This window comes from Colossoma macropomum, unplaced genomic scaffold (genome assembly GCF_904425465.1).
Source record: "Colossoma macropomum unplaced genomic scaffold, Colossoma_macropomum, whole genome shotgun sequence".
In the NCBI taxonomy this organism is placed as follows: Eukaryota; Metazoa; Chordata; class Actinopteri; order Characiformes; family Serrasalmidae; genus Colossoma; species Colossoma macropomum.
In genome coordinates, this window is record NW_023494791.1 from 46461606 (window position 1) to 46477422 (window position 15817).

General features: G+C 41.7%; 1 protein-coding gene across 2 annotated transcripts in view; it reads left to right on the forward strand.

The window, feature by feature from the left end:
• Positions 1-15817, forward strand: part of zfyve26 (zinc finger, FYVE domain containing 26) — a 55051-nt gene that overhangs the window by 22249 nt on the left and 16985 nt on the right. For both annotated transcript variants that reach the window (XM_036575190.1, XM_036575191.1), the window contains exons 14-27: positions 257-500; positions 966-1229; positions 1874-1993; positions 2774-2944; positions 3932-4168; positions 5206-5311; positions 7605-8437; positions 8781-8977; positions 9630-9734; positions 10163-10285; positions 11750-11923; positions 12857-13106; positions 13495-13587; positions 15147-15331. In XM_036575190.1, coding sequence (XP_036431083.1) covers positions 257-500; positions 966-1229; positions 1874-1993; positions 2774-2944; positions 3932-4168; positions 5206-5311; positions 7605-8437; positions 8781-8977; positions 9630-9734; positions 10163-10285; positions 11750-11923; positions 12857-13106; positions 13495-13587; positions 15147-15331 — 3102 coding nt within the window. The remainder of the gene's footprint in view (positions 1-256; positions 501-965; positions 1230-1873; positions 1994-2773; positions 2945-3931; positions 4169-5205; positions 5312-7604; positions 8438-8780; positions 8978-9629; positions 9735-10162; positions 10286-11749; positions 11924-12856; positions 13107-13494; positions 13588-15146; positions 15332-15817) is intronic.

Sequence of the window (15817 nt, forward strand, 5' to 3'; positions counted from 1 at the left end):
ACGTCAGTGTTACTGCAGTGCTGAGAATGATCCACCACCCAAATAGTACCTGCTCTGTGAGGGTCCATGGGGTTCCTGACCACTGAAGAACAGGGTAAAAGGGGGCTAACAAAGTCTGCAGAGAAACAGATGGACTACAGTCTGTAACTGTAGAACTACAAATTCATTTTACATATATGTAACTATATATATGTATGAATGTATGAATGTATGACCCCCTGACAAGGTATAATATAAATGTGTGCGTGTTGTGTAGGTGATGCTGATGTTTGGGCTGGAGAACGCTTCGTGTTCTGGGGAGCTTTTCTTCATGGAGCGATACCGCGAGGTTCTGGCTGAGCTGGCTCAAGTGGAGCAGAAGATTGAGAGTCAGTCACTTTCTTCATCTTCATCATCCTCAGAGGCCCTGGGGTCAGTGGGGGTCACAGGGCCTGGGCGGAGCCGACTGGGCAGCAGCAGCAGATCCACCTTGCAGAGTATCGGCAACGCAGCTGCAGCAGGTACACATGAGAAAACACACAGTGCAATGACTGACGCACAACTTACGCATCACTGTATTATCTTTTTCACTCCTTTCAAATTTGGGTGTGACAGGCTGCTGAACTGAGCTGAGCAAAAGCATTGTAATGTTCATCATTTTGCATAATAGAGGGAGTTCAGACGATGCAGGGCAATATTAACTCAAACATAAATCATGATATTTTCCATTGCCACAAAAAATAAACCAATATAATATTCTGTTATAAAAAAAAAACTATTAATAATTACTACAACTACTCTTGTGGTGTATTTGGCCTTTTTTTGATGTGCAAATCATTCAGTTGCTTTTACCATGATGTTTTTTTTTTTTTACCTACGTCCCCAAGTTCAAATATCTTTATATTAGTCACTATATTACAGTGAAATTCTTCACAGATTTGCTCATCAGCTGTAGATCAAGCTCTGCTCTTTTCCCTCGTCTGCAGGCATGGCGTTTTACTCCATCTCTGATGTGGCTGACCGGCTGCTCAGCACGGCAGCTCGCCCGCTGCCCTGTCTTGAGGAGAGTTACTGGGTCTCTCGCCCTCTCTCGGACTCCTCCGATCATTTACGCCCCCTGTTGGAGGAGCTGAGTCCCGCAGGCATGGCCGCCTTTGACCTGGCCTGTTGCCAGTGCCAGCTGTGGAAGACCTCACGGCAACTGCTGGAGACGGCCGAGAGGAGACTGCATGCCTCACTGGAGCACAGAGGTGTGTTCACTTCAAAGCACGTTCCCCCAAAACGCTCCAATTTAAAACCCCAACAGTCAAACCCTGAACAAAGCTGGAGTGAGAATGGCTGTAAGAAGAATGTTGCCATACTAAATAACATTAAAGGTGTAGTCCCATTTTTAAAAATGTCTGCAAAATTCAGTATTTCTGATGTTAATAATCTACTGTTAACACCACTGGGAAGAGTTCTGACTCAAATGTCTTTCTGAATGTCTTTGCTTGCAGCTTAACGGTTTAATTATGCAGACATTTTGAGAAATTGGTGGCACTCTCAACAATATAACATTGTACTTTGTACAGTGCAACTCCTTGTGGGTAATTAACATTTTGGTGTGTTAATTTGGAAGGGTGAAAAATGCATGCATTCATGAGATCCTGCTGGTTTGGGTTCATGTCAGTTTATGGTGCTTATGTACAAGAACACCACAGCTGGGGGAAAAGACTGTTGACACTAAATAGACAGACACTAATATTGTTAATATACGTCAGATTAAATAAATGTATGGTTACCTGATCGTTGACTAGTAATAGACCAGTGGACTCTAATGTATGAGAAATTGAAATGTTATGGCAAGATTGTAACTTGAATATTGTCATATCATAAAGCTGTATTTCACCACCAGGTGTGAGAGTGGATCCAAAGCTTCTTCACTGTGAAGGAATCCGCGGCTTTCCTTCTGTTCTGCAGCAGATGAGCAAAATTCTCAGCAGGACGTCAGTCGGAAAAGGTCCTCCTAAATCAGGTAAACAAGCTGTTCTCTTTCATGCACAACACACACATGCTGTCTTAATAAGGGGTGTGAAATGCATGCTGAAGGTGATGATTCACCTGCAGTGATTTTGATTTTTGAGTGTTATTGTTGATTATAATCGGTCTGAATAATGTTCAGTAAATTATGCACTCGTCTCCAAACTTACAATACCTACAATACTGTGCAAACGTTGTAGGGACCTATATACATAATTTAAAATAATGTATATTGGAGGCGGGTGCATTTGTGCTCTTAAAGATACCATGTATCCATGTAAGCCATGTAGAATAAGGGCATTTAAACAAAAATACAGAATTTCTTATTTTCCAAAAAGTTGTTGTCTTGTGAGCTTGTTTGAAGAGCAAAGCCATTAGAATGATTTGTTAAATTCTTACAGTACATTAGGTTTTTATTTCTTCTTCCTCTTCTTCTTTTTATTATTTTTATTATTATGTTAATGTTATTTGTAATTATTCGAATGATTTTTTCTGAGCAAATACACAAACTGACATGACAGCTTTTTAAATCTTATTTTCTTAGATGATTAAAACATTTGCACGGTACTGTATGTATTCATGTACTTTCTGTATTCCACTGCTGTGTAAATATTATAGTTCACTTTGAGTATTTTTAAAAATAATTGAATTGTGGTGAAATTTGAGATTTCGTGGTGGACTGAATGGATTCCTAAAGAACTGTAATCAAATGTAAGTCAAACATTTACAGTCGTGGTGCTAATATACTCTCCCTATATCCTTCCCATCTCTCTAGACTGTAACGGAGAGGATGGTGTGGTTTTGACCCCTTTTGGCTGCAGTGCTCAGGAGGTGCTGCTCTGTTGTTATCCGTCGTTAACCGAGGAAGGCATTGCTGCCCGTCTCATGCTTGTCCAGCGCCTAGAGGTCATTCTTCAGACCCTGACCTCTGCCACAGAACTGGCTGGTAAGAGCTCAGAACCTGCTCCTGATCTCAGTGCAGTAAGCTTCTTCATCTGCACTTTACAGCAGTGTTTTTATGTAAAATGTGTAAAAATGCATCATAGCACGTCTGTCTGAAAGTGACAATTTCCATTTTGGGAAGTTACTAATATACAGTAAAATATCGCTGCTCAGTTTTTGACTAAAATAATAAATCTCTGGCAATTTTTATTGTAAAAAACCCCCTAAAATAGCAAGTTATATTGTTTTTATTGTCTGTTTTCCTCTGCTATACTGTATATTCCACAGTTTTCCAGTTGTTTACTCACTGTATTTTTAAAAATTGTTCTGAGACAAACTAGAATAATTGTCACTTTGTTGAAAGTTGAGATTTTATGATGTATAGAATTGTTTGTAAACGGATCACAATAGAATTGAATTGTTATGCAGTCATAGGTTTACACCCACGACTATGTTTTGTGAAAGTACATCATTCTAAGGTGTCACACAAGCTGTATTAAGGCATTTTGTATGCAAAAGTTTGTGTGCCCCTGGTCAAATCACGCACACACACACACACACATCTTCCAAACCGCTTATCCTTCTGGGTTGCGGGGGGTGCTGGAGCCTATCCCAGCAGTGATTGGGCAGGATACAGCCTGAACAGTCCGCCAGTCCATTGCAGGGCAGGTCAAGTTACATGTTTTGTTGATTTTCTAAGTGAAAGTAAGTTAACACATCCTCTACAGAGAACACACCTCTGCACATTTTAATGCACAAGTACTGTATTTATGTGATGGCACTTTATAATGTATGTTTTAATAAAATAGATATTTTCTACTGAAATTTGTAGAAAAATGTCATATGTAATGTGTTCCCTGTAGGGAATGTGTTAACCTGTTTTCACTTCGAAAGTCAACAAAATGTTATTTGACCACGGGTGTTCAAACTTATGCATTATGTTAAGCACCGCTGTTAGTTTTCCTGTGTCTGACTGTGTTTTGTGCTGCAGGTGAGTGTCTGTCTTGTAGCCATGTGCTGGCGTCTCTGCTGGAGCAGGTGGGGCTGAGGCCATCAGAACTCGACTCTCACCCCATACGCTCAGCCATGAAACAGCTACTGCGCTCGCTGGACCAGCTGTGCCCGTTTGAACTGGACAACGCCACCTGCAGGCCGGACTACATGCGCAGCTTCCTGGATTACATCAACATGCTGGCGTCGGTGCTGGTCCGCAGCCTTGGCTCTGAAGGCAAGAGCTGGAGATATTTTTAATGTGTATTATTAAGATTGACAGCTAGCTCAGTGATTGAGCCGCAATGGAGTAAAAGACTGAGCTACTGCAATATTTTCACCCCTAGGTGAACACCTAGTGTACTTCTTCTAAAATCTGCTGTTCCAGAACAGTGAAGATTGTCAGCATGTGTTCCCCAACAGTTTAAAGAGCAATGCCATTCATTCCACTTAAGAGTTTTTATGGCCACTAGTCAACTGTGATGTTATCATGATTGGGATATACCTGGAAAGACACTGCCCACAGCTAATAGTAGCTAAGATACCAATAGCATAGTAGAAATATTAGCTAGCTAGATAGTAGGGATGTATGCAGGTACTCGAGCAATTGATTAACTGGTTGAAGGGCCAGGATTTGAATACTGAAATCACAATTTGAGTATTTACATTTGATCACAGGAAGACAGAGAAAATAAACAGGCTAATAATTCAGTAAAACTCCAATTTTTATGTTTTAAGAGAAGTGAAAGTACATTTTACACAATAATATAAAAAGTATTTAATGTAATATATAAAGGTTTTGCTCGTATTTGTAAATATATTTTGTAACATTTTCCTACTTGAAAACGTGAGTGCCTGAACATGGGCACGCCACCAAGAACGTGACCGAGATGGCCGAGATAGCAAAGCCTTTATCGCTAAACAGGCTAGGCTCGTGTCCAACGTTTGAAATATATTTCCCTGAGAAACATATTGGCTCATTGTCCGCTGAAGAGAAAAAGATATGAGAAGATGATGATTCTCTTTCAGCATCCAGTGTTTAGTATTTTTTTGTATTTTTCTCATAATTCTGCAGTTGGTCTAGGGTGAAACTATAAACAGACACACATGGAGTTGGTTTGTTCATTTTGAAAAGCGTCAACTCTTTATTTTACGCTGTTAGATTTTCTTGGTAGATAAGCAACATTTTGGTTTATCTATTTGTAGAATAAAACAGAGATCCTGAGGGAGTTATTTGAAAAATAACATTTTTCCCCACTTGCTGTGTTTGTTCAGATCAGAGTTTGGAGGTGAAGCTGGGAAATCCTCTCCTCGTCCTGCTGCAGTCCCCCACCCAGCTGCTCTCACACCTGCTCTTCGACAGGCAGGTGACACCTGACAGGTACATCGTATGGACTAGTTTTATTTTATTGACTTGTCTGTGACAGGACAGGTATAAATCCGCAGGGGGTTTGTACATATGGAGCATTTGGTGAATTTATTTATTTATTTATTTATTTATTTTTTTTTAATGATTTTGACGATATTAGTTTACTTGTGTGTTTTTTCGTAGCCTTCCTGTTAAAGTACACGCCCAGCTGAAGTGGTGGTCCACAAGTTCGTGCATGCAACCATTTCATTGTCCACAATATATGCTTGTTAGTCTAGTGAAATTTGATCTAAAATTGTTTATAAATGTATATTAAATTGAATGTTCATTAAATAGAACAAATATTAATTTACTATTGCAAATAAAAAGAAATGATGAAACCCACACTAGATTTGCCATGTCAACACTGTTAGAAATAAAGGTTCTGTGCAGGTACGTTTTTCGTTCATCAAGGTACAAACAATGTAACTGTTCCCTCAAAGGTACAACAGTGGTTTTAAGGTCGAATAGTGAGGCTTAAATAAGTTTTTCCAGGTGAAAAGTTCGAATTTGTACCTTTTCATAACCGAATGTTTTAAAACAGAACAGTAAAATAAAAGCCTGGAGACGAGACGGGGTGTGTGGAGTCAGTACAGCTTAGAACATATCATTTCAGTGGATTATGGTTCAGTTATGTTCCCTGACTAAAGGTACTGAGATGTACCCTTTGAGGGTCGCACCCCAGTGACAAGAGGGGAACTGACCCAGTGACAGTTTAGCACCTTTATTTCGGAGAGGGTAGGGAATTCTCATGGCAGCGCACTACAAACGTCAGATAGAACTAATAGATTATTGGCTATTAAAGACAAATAAAAAACTTCTTTGTTCACCAGAGGAGTGAGGTTTATGTTGCACCTGTAAACATCAAACCTCAAAATAAACACATTTGTAAATCCACTTTTACCTGCATTTCAAAGAAAGAGTACCAAGATAAGATATTTGATGTTTCACCTTATCAACATTATTGTTTTTTGTAAATGTATTCTTTTTCCAAAACTGATGCTTGCAACACATTCCAAAAAAGTTGAGACAAAAGCAATTTAAGATTAGAAACCTTTGCCAAAAATTGTGTCGGCGAATAATCCAACAGTTTAAAAACAATTATTTAAAATTTGCACACTTGACGGCGCCTATCATCGTCAAAAGATTCTGAAAAGGTCAAGTCTGAAAACCACAACTGAATGACCTTCTGTCCCTCAGACGGCACTGCATTAAAAATCGACATGCCTCTGTGATGAGTATCGCCAGATGGGCTCCAGAATACTCAAAAACCCATTGTCAATAAACACCGTTCATCATGACATCCACAAATGCAAGTCAAGTCAAGTCAAAGTTTATTTATATAGCGCTTTTTACAAAAGGCGTTGTCACAACGTGGCTTTACAGGAAAATCCAAGTCCGAGACTCAATGAGCAAGAGGAGGAAACCTTGAGAGGAACCAAAACTCAGAAGGGGAACCCATCCTCCTCTGGTCCACACCGGATAGCAAACCAATAACACAAGAGCAATATAGGGCAGAGAATAACTTTTGACTATTAGTATAAGATACAAAAAAGGCAAAAAAGCAGGAGAAGCAATGGCTCTGATTAAATAATTCGAGTCTGTGCAGCAGCAGCATCAGGAGGGTCAGTTCATGCAGATGAGGTTTGCACAGTTAAGACTGTTCTATGCACAGTGAAAACCGTATATCAACAATATCCAGAAATGCCACTGACTCAACTCATCTGAGATGAACTGATGCACAGTGGTACCGTGTATTGTCGTTTCTGATTGTTTATGGAAATAATGGACATCAAGTTCTCCAAGGAAGAAGAGGACCACACAGATTATTGGAAAAAAGTCTGGTTCCATTGACTTGCATTAAAAGTAAAGTAGGTTTTTGCCTTCTCCTATAAAGTTATCATTTTGGAGACACAAGGTTTTCTTCTGACAACAGCGATATGTGAAGACACCATTAATGCTCTTTTTCATGCTTATCTCAGTGTGACGGTGCCAAACCACATTTTTCACACGTTACAACAGCATGACTGCATGATCAGAGAGTGCTAGACTGACTGATAAGGCACATTGTGAAACATAAAATATCACAGTTTTCAGTTTTGATAAAAGAAAAGGTGGTGAAACACAGTGACATGCTCCTGCCCCAACTTTAGTACAACTTCATTTACAGCAAAAACATTCATAAGATAAATTTATATGTATATAAATTGTGTGGAGTGCTGCGCTAGAAGACTAATAGTGGTCCCTTGTCTGTATATGTGTACAGGGTGTTGTCTCTGCTGCGTCAGGAAGGCCTGCGTGTGAGTGTCCAGCAGGTCATAGTGCAGCGCTGCTGTGAACCCCTCCCTCTGTTGGATCCTCGTGCCCCGAAGGTCGCCGGTGTCACCGGAGGTGCCTTCTGTCCAGCCAGCATCTCCTCTCTAATCCAGCAGCATGCACAGGACCGTGCACTGGCCCTCCTTGACCTTTCTCACCTCTCTGAGCTCTCTGACCCTGCCCCGGCCTCTGAGCCCAGCTCTGAATCCGATGTTTCTGTAGAAACAAACCCTTCTACCTCCCCTCCCTCCCCATCTTCATTGTCGTCTTCGTTGTCAGCCTTCCTCCTCACACCGTCGGCTCTGTCCTTCCTTAAGTCTCGCTCTCCACTCGTGGCCTCCCTGGCGTGCCTGAGTGCCAGCCGGAGCGGCGAGGTGGCTCGGGCCGGTCACTCTTCAGGGTGGCCCGGGCTGCCCTCGTATTTCCGGAGTGCCGGGCGCAAAGAGGCGCCGCTGGACGCAGAGCAGATCTCCAAAGAGGCTGAGGCGCTGTTGCGCGAGTTCCCCGTGCTCAGGGCTTTCCTGCGGGATGTGGCCCAGCCAGTGCTCGGCACAGGGGGAGGCTCAGAAGGACTGGGGGCGGCTTTGTGTGGGAAAGCCACAGTAGGGATGCTGTTTTGTGGGCCGCAGGGCGGGACGGGGCAGGCGCTGGCGGCCGAAGCTTTCCAGCAGGCTCTGAATGGTGGAGAACTTGACCGAGCACTGGCCCTATTGGAACTGTATGCGCAGAGCGGCCAACAGGAGGCACTGAAGGACAGGTTGCTTGCATACACTGCACTGGAAGGTAAGAGTTACATCATAGGCTGAGTCGCCAGTTTATTAGATGCACCTGGTCTCTTTTAATGAAATAGTGATTAGGGTCCCTAACATACAGATGTTATCTATATAGCACCCCAGTGTAGGTAATAGGTAATAGTGATTAGAGGACCATTTCTGTTCCCTATATTAGTGTTACATAATAGTGATTAGGGGTCTATTTCAAACACAGCGTGCGTATTTAGCAGGTACTAAAAATATGAAGTTTTTCTTGACTTTTTTTTCTCTTTATGGTACACAGCAAATTTCCAAATCTGAGAAATGAAGTCATGTGAAAAAGTGAAGGAGTTTCCTTCCTTGTATTTGTGCAGGAGACCATGGGACAGAGCAGTTGTTTCGAGTGAAGGACTGGCAGCTTCGCGGCCGTGTGAGTCTGCAGGGTTTGGAGCGCTGGCCTCTGGACAGCTGCCTGGAGCTGCTGCAATACTGCCTCAGTGATTCCAGTCCAGACGAGCCGCTGACACTGCAGCTCCGAAAGAAAAAAAACGAGCTCGACATGTACCACAAGGTCAGCCTCCCTGAGCCTTGCGCCTTAGTTTTAGTTTATACGCAGTAGTTGTGCTCCAGTTACCAATTATTGTTGTCCGTAATTGATTAGTCTGTCGATTGTCATTCGGTTAATTGCCTTCTGTAAGGGCAAAGCCATATTGCCCCTATATCCATTATAGTGTGTGTGTGTGTGTATATTGCTGTTGTCGGAACAAAACCTCTCCAAAATGGTAATTTTACAGGAGAAGGAACAAACCTTCTTTACTTTTAATGTAAGTCAATGGAACCAGACTTTTTTCCAAGTCATTTTGGGCCGTTTCTTTTGGTCCATTCATCATAAAATTTACACACAATATAAAGGGCAACAAGCATTTTCAAATTAGGTCAAAAACTGAAGCACGACAAAAAATAAGATACAAGATTTTTTTCTGACAGCAGCGTTTTATATATATATATATATATATATATATATATATATATATATGTATGTATGTATGTGTGTGTGTGTGTGTGTGTGTGTGTGTGTGTAAGTGATTGCAGCAACACGGGATGATGTGCATGGTGATATTGATGAAACAATCAGTAATGCGGTTGCTTTTATTTATTAGGTATAATTTACAGTGACTTACTCCTAGCATTTCTTTATTTTGTGTTTTCGTGTGTTTTTGTAGATGCTGAACCTGCAGCCGCCATTGGAATGGCGAACGTGGCAGGAGCTAAAGGAGGAGTCCAGGAAGAATCCTGAGTCCATGCTGTCCCTCCTTCTGCAGACGCAGGTCAGTCTCCTTTGCAGCAAACAGTGCTTTTTTGTTGCTATTGTAGATATTTTAATTATTGTGACTTTGACTGCAAATAATTATTTCTGCAATCGATTAATCTTTGCCCTGTTATTTGCCTTGTCGACGAGTAGAACCATTATACTTTCTACCATTTCCCCTCACTCCCCTCATTCTCCCAATAGAAGCTGTATCGCCCTCTACACTTCCTGTATTGTATTGCAGTCTATCAGAAAGGCTGTACGAATCATTAGAGCTTAATTGAAACTAAATACTCTTAAAATTCTGTATTGCAAGGCTTTATTATAGAGTCAGATTTACCAGGTTGTCTTTCCAGGGTTTAGATGGTGCTCTTGAAGCATGTTGAGCACAGCCCTCTAAAGTGATGTGCTCAAGATAAAGCTTGCTTTGTGTGTTTGTGTTCTCAGGAGTTTGAGCTGTGTGCTCAGTGGGTGCAGCTGTATCCTGTCTCAGAGCAGTCTAAACTGCAGCTCCAGACTGAACACCTGCTTCATCTGCTGGAGAAGGGCCGCACAGAGGAGGCCTTCCAGGTAGGAGCGTTCAGTTACTCCACTAGTTAGCCAAATTTGCAGCTTGTATTTTTCTGTGTATAGAGTTCTCTATATAAAGTCATCTGTGAGGTGTAATTTATATATTTGCAGCACTTTTATCATCTTTGTATATTTTTCAAGTGTCATTGTCATTTTTCAAGTTCTTTTTTTCCTCTACATCTATGTATCTGTCACCTGGCTTTCTATCTGATTCCTTACTATCTATTTAAGTAAGTTTTTATCTGTTGTGTGTATGTTAAGCCATTGAAATTTGATGTTTAAGTAGCCATTTTAATTATAGCCTACTTGGCGTCACACTCATCCTGTCATAGCAGGAAAGATCAAGCAAGGAGAGAATAAATCTAGCTCTGTAGATCACTATAACAGCAAGCTATAGAGGAATAACTGGTGGTTTGAGTAGTCATTAAACAGCTGTTAGCATTAGAAGGCTTGTTAATGCAGCTTGTTACAAAAACATTAGCTTCAAGAAACTCTTGAAGCAGCCAATTTTAAATTCATTTTTTGTGACGTCACCAAAAACAGAGCATTTCCAGCTGTTCAGCCTACAGCGGTTTGGCACTGATTATAAGGAGTGTTTCAGCCCCGGCTGCGTTTTGAGCAAGACACATTACAGAACAGCCAATCAGAACAGAGCTAATTTACATATATCACTCTTAAAGAGAGTGTAACAAGAGACAGTGGGCAACACCTCCATACCTCAACCTTATTGACCTCCACTCTCCATATCCCGCCCCTACTAATCCCTACCCCACATACCCCCAACACTACACATATGTAGAAATAGGTTCCAAATTTGTATCATTAATAATTATACAACTAGTTAGACATTTGGTTATTTTAATATAGTCAAATAGGTTGTTGTTGTTGTTATTAATTGATATATTGTCATTATATGTAAATGTTGTTATTGGCATTGTTGTCACTGTTGCAGTGCTTTGGCAATACTGGACCTTACAGTCATGCCAGTACAGCTACATTGAACTTGCACTTGAGTGACAAAAGCAGGCTGTTTAATTCTAAGGGATAAAGATAGGTTGGAAATGGTCCTGTATTGAATGAATTAGAAATGAATTATGACTATATTTGGTGCATAAACCCACACAGATGTGATAAGTGGATAAAAAATGTAGGATGTAAACTTTTACGAGCATCTTGTTGTCCCACCGCCCCCAAAAAACCTTGAAATACTGAATGAAATGCTTTCTGGTGTTCATTTTATATTATTCTACACCAAATAAGCTGCTTTAGAATAAATAAAAAATGTTATTATGATGAGTGTTTGTGTCCATGAAACATAAGGAGTGGACTCGTAGATATAAGTAAATGACCCTCCAGGGATGGGAATTGTAATAGTCGTATTTAAGAAGTGACATTGCTTTTTATCTTTTTTGCTTATTTCTATTCTGTTCTTACTCCATCTGTCTCGCTGTTCTCCTGCGGCAGCTCCTGGAGAGCCTCTCTGAATCGCTGGCTCTGGAGGTCAGCGAGCGTGCTCTGGATCGGAGGCCCGGATTGGCTGCCTGCCACTTCCTGTCTGATTACCTCACACTGCACTTTCAGAGTCAAATGACCCCGGCTCGAAGACGCCACATACACGCCCTGCACCTGGGCTCTAAGGTGGGGGACTGTGTGCTCGTTTCCTGCAGCAACCCATTAGTCGCTGACTAATCAGCTTTTTTGACTAATCATTGCAGCTCTAGAGACTAAGGCCCAATCCCGTTTCACTCCTCGCCACTACCACTCAGAAATAGAGGGGTAGGGCAAAGTGTTAGGGCTACGTGGCCCTTCAAACGAAGGTTTTTTAGAGACTCCAAACAGAGTGTTATGAGGGAAAAAAAGAAAACCCGGCAAGATGGCAGCACAAGAGACCAAAGAAACCCACAAATGTGAGAATTTTCTATGTTAAAGATTCTCATAACCGTTGTATTATCTTAGTTTAATGTCGTTTCAATGTATTATGATCCTGTTTTTCATAACAAGCCTAAATTGCTAGTACGCCAATGTCTCGGTAGCTAGCTAGCTAAATTTCCCGTTCCACCTTAAATGGTGCAGCGGTTCTGATGCCTGAGGTGCCAGAATGTAACTGCTGCACCATTTGAGATGGAACAGGGAAATTCGAACAACATGCTAACGAATAGCTGACTTCAGCTATTAGGGGGTGGCAATAACAAATAATTGCCCCCCCCCTTTGAAAGCATATGATGCCCTAAATGTAACTAAAGCCCAGCAGTGAGGAGCTGAACTTTACCCTCCTCTGCTGTCACTGCAGACTGGCAGGGTCGCCTACAGAGCAGTGCTAGTAGCTGTTAATGAAGTAATGCTCCTTTTTATTTGAGGGTTATTTGAGGGTCCCATTTTGTAGGGAAGACACTACCTTTGTAACTCAGTTCCAAGGGGCAAGGAGACACTCGAAAACAAGGGGTAGGGGTGAAAATAAGAAATGGGACTGGGCCAAACTATTATGTCCAGCTAGTGTGTCCCCTGTGAGAAGTGTGAAGACAGAACATGTTCTCAATACTCATCCTGAACACTGCATTGTGGCCTCCTCAGGTGCTGCTGACGCTTCCGGAAGCTTCTCGGCAGGACTATTTCCAGCTGCTGGCGGATCCTCTGCTCATGCTGGAGCAGCTGCTGATGAACCTGAAGGTAGACTGGGCCTCCACTGCCGTCTCCACCCTCCACAACCTTCTACCAGCGCAGGAGGCCGGCATCACCAACCAGCACATCGACGCACTGCTGGCTGAGTACGGCCGCAAAGCCCTCGACTTCCCCTACGCCCCCCGAGAGTGGTCGCGCAGCGGTAGGTGCAGTTCGTGGACCTGTGTAGAGACAGCCAGGAATGATGCAACCCTGGTCAAATTCCGTGTTTTTGGGTGTCCAAACTTTTGCATACTACTGTATACGACCATTGAAAAGTTTTAAATCATTGTCATATTAATAAATATTTTGTATATAATAGCTTATAAGTAAGCATTATAAACTGGATATAATTTATATAATTATATGTTGTATTCCTTTATTAACAGTTTAGGGAACAATCAATAGTAAATAATAATATACCGTAATTATAATAATAAGTTGTGTTACCTGCCTTTTCTGCCTTAACACTTCTCAAACATGAGGCATTATGGATATTACATTAATAATGTGACCACTCACACAAACACATGTAATGTTTGTGTTTCCAGACTCGGTGATCAGTCTGCAGGACGTTTCTCTGCAGTGTCCAGCTCAGGACAGCTCTCCGTCCTCCCCCAGCCACACGCCACCTCCCTCTGCAGGTCAGCCACAGCAGCCAGACTGCATCTGCTTTGAGAATTAAGAATGTAGGGCTACAACGAACAGTTACCACCATGATCGATTAGTCCATCTACTATTATTTGATTAATTTAAACACATTATGCTTTCTGCTTTTTTTTTCTCTCACTTTGGCCTGTTACAACACCACTATTCCACAGACGTCATGCGACATTTTGTAGTTACCGTCTTGCCAATGTGAGGAGCTTCAGGTCGTAGCAGTTTGTTTTTTTTCACAATCGCCGCTTTTGCACTCTGGCAAACGTAAATGTTCCAGATCTGATACATACTGTCTTAGATACATTTTCCCCAGTAATCTTTGCATCCTTTGAATGACAAAGGGCCAGTCGTGGATGGGGGCAGTCGTGGGCTGGAGGTCAGGGAACCAGCCCTGCGACCGGAAGGTCGCTGGTTTGATCCCCTGAGCCAACAGTAAATGACTGAGGTGCCCCAGAGCAAGGCGCCTAACCCCCAACTGCTCCCCGGGCGTTGTGGATAGGGCTGCTTACCGCTCCGGGCAAGTGTGCTCACTGCCCCCTAGTGTGTGTGTTCACTAGTGTGTATGTGGTGTTTCACTGCACAGATGGGTTAAATGCGGAGGTGAAATTTCCCCATTGTGGGACTAATAAGGGTCACTTAATCTTAATCTTAAAAAACAAGGTTATTAAGTAGTCAAAATCCGAATAATGCTACACACACACTACAAACACGCTAATACTCCTGTGCATTGAAATGACGTTGCATGATAAGTCTCCTATTAAACTTGAACATGAGCTGCTCAAACAGCAGCCTAAAACTGCCAAAGGAGTGTAACCGTATTTGACCAAGGTTGCTGGTTCGTGTGGGGTATTTTAATGAGTGTGGCTGTCTTATGAGGTCAGTTCAGTGAGCAGCAGTGTTAGCTTGCATATAAAATTGTTTGTAATTTGACTCCTTAATTACTTCGTAATTCAAAGGATCCTGTGACATTCAGGTGCAATACTTACACAGGACAAAACATATTTGGTTTTGAGCATTTTTTGTTTACCACAGGGTGTGATAGTAGCAATTTTTTCGAAAATTACATTCATTTTTCCCAGAAAAAAAAACATCTCAGACTCAAAGTTCCTTGATTGGGCATGACTCCAGCTAAAGAAGGACGACAGAGGTCTCTTTGTGTGACAAAATGTTTCGTCTTTTGTGGTGTAAATAAACAATCAAAGCCATTCCTGCAGTTTACTGCAATTTTTCACAGATATAATCTCATCTTCACTTGCTTGTAATGAAGTAAACAGATGCTGTTTTGACTTTTGACCTAAATCTACATCCTCTTTATAATGTAGCCAAATGGTTTCAAAGTAAGAAGTAAATGCTTTTTCTTAGAAATACAGTCCAGTACGTGTGTTTGGCAATAGTTCCACCATTCTAAAGCATATAAAGGACATCTTTGCTAAGTAATGCTTTGACTAAATTTCTTACTAGAAGTCTAGTCTCATTTAACTGCCATTTTTAAACTGCTAAACATAATTTGTACCTAAGCTCAGTTTTTCTGTCCCCTGTGCAGGAGGTACTCCTATCCACACCCCGTCTAGCTCCGCCCACGATCGGGAGAGGGGCTCCACAAGGAGAAGGTCCCGCTCCTCTGCGACCCTCTTCACGCCCCCGGATAAAACACCAGAGCGCAAAGACTGGATACCTGACCACAAGAAGCATATCTGTATGGTCTGCCAGAGAGAGCGGTTCACTATGGTGAGACATACGTTTTACACGTCAGAATGTGCATTGAGAGCATTTCACCTCATTCATAGGCTGGATTAAACCGATGGTTTGGCAAATAAAGTCATGTTTGGTGACTTTAATTTTGCACTGGAGCTAATGTAGCTAACAGCTAATGGAATCTTATACTCTACTGAATAGCATTGTGCAAACTGCAGGACTGAGCCATCACACAAAAAAGATGAAAGTTAAGACACTATTCAGGCACAATCAGGAAGAATTCATTTACAGGATCCGCTATTATTATCACACTTGCAAAGTCTGATCTTAATAAAGCAGGAGGAAACAGTCGCAACCCAAATGTTAAGAAGAGCCATTTTATTCTTTCAACAAAAATCAAACCACCTTGGGAGCCACAACATTTATGTCCATTTTACCATCTTGGCTGTAAATATGTCTCAGTATGTGCTGATATACCAGTATAGGCTAAAAATATAAAGAAAAACGCAGACTTACTTT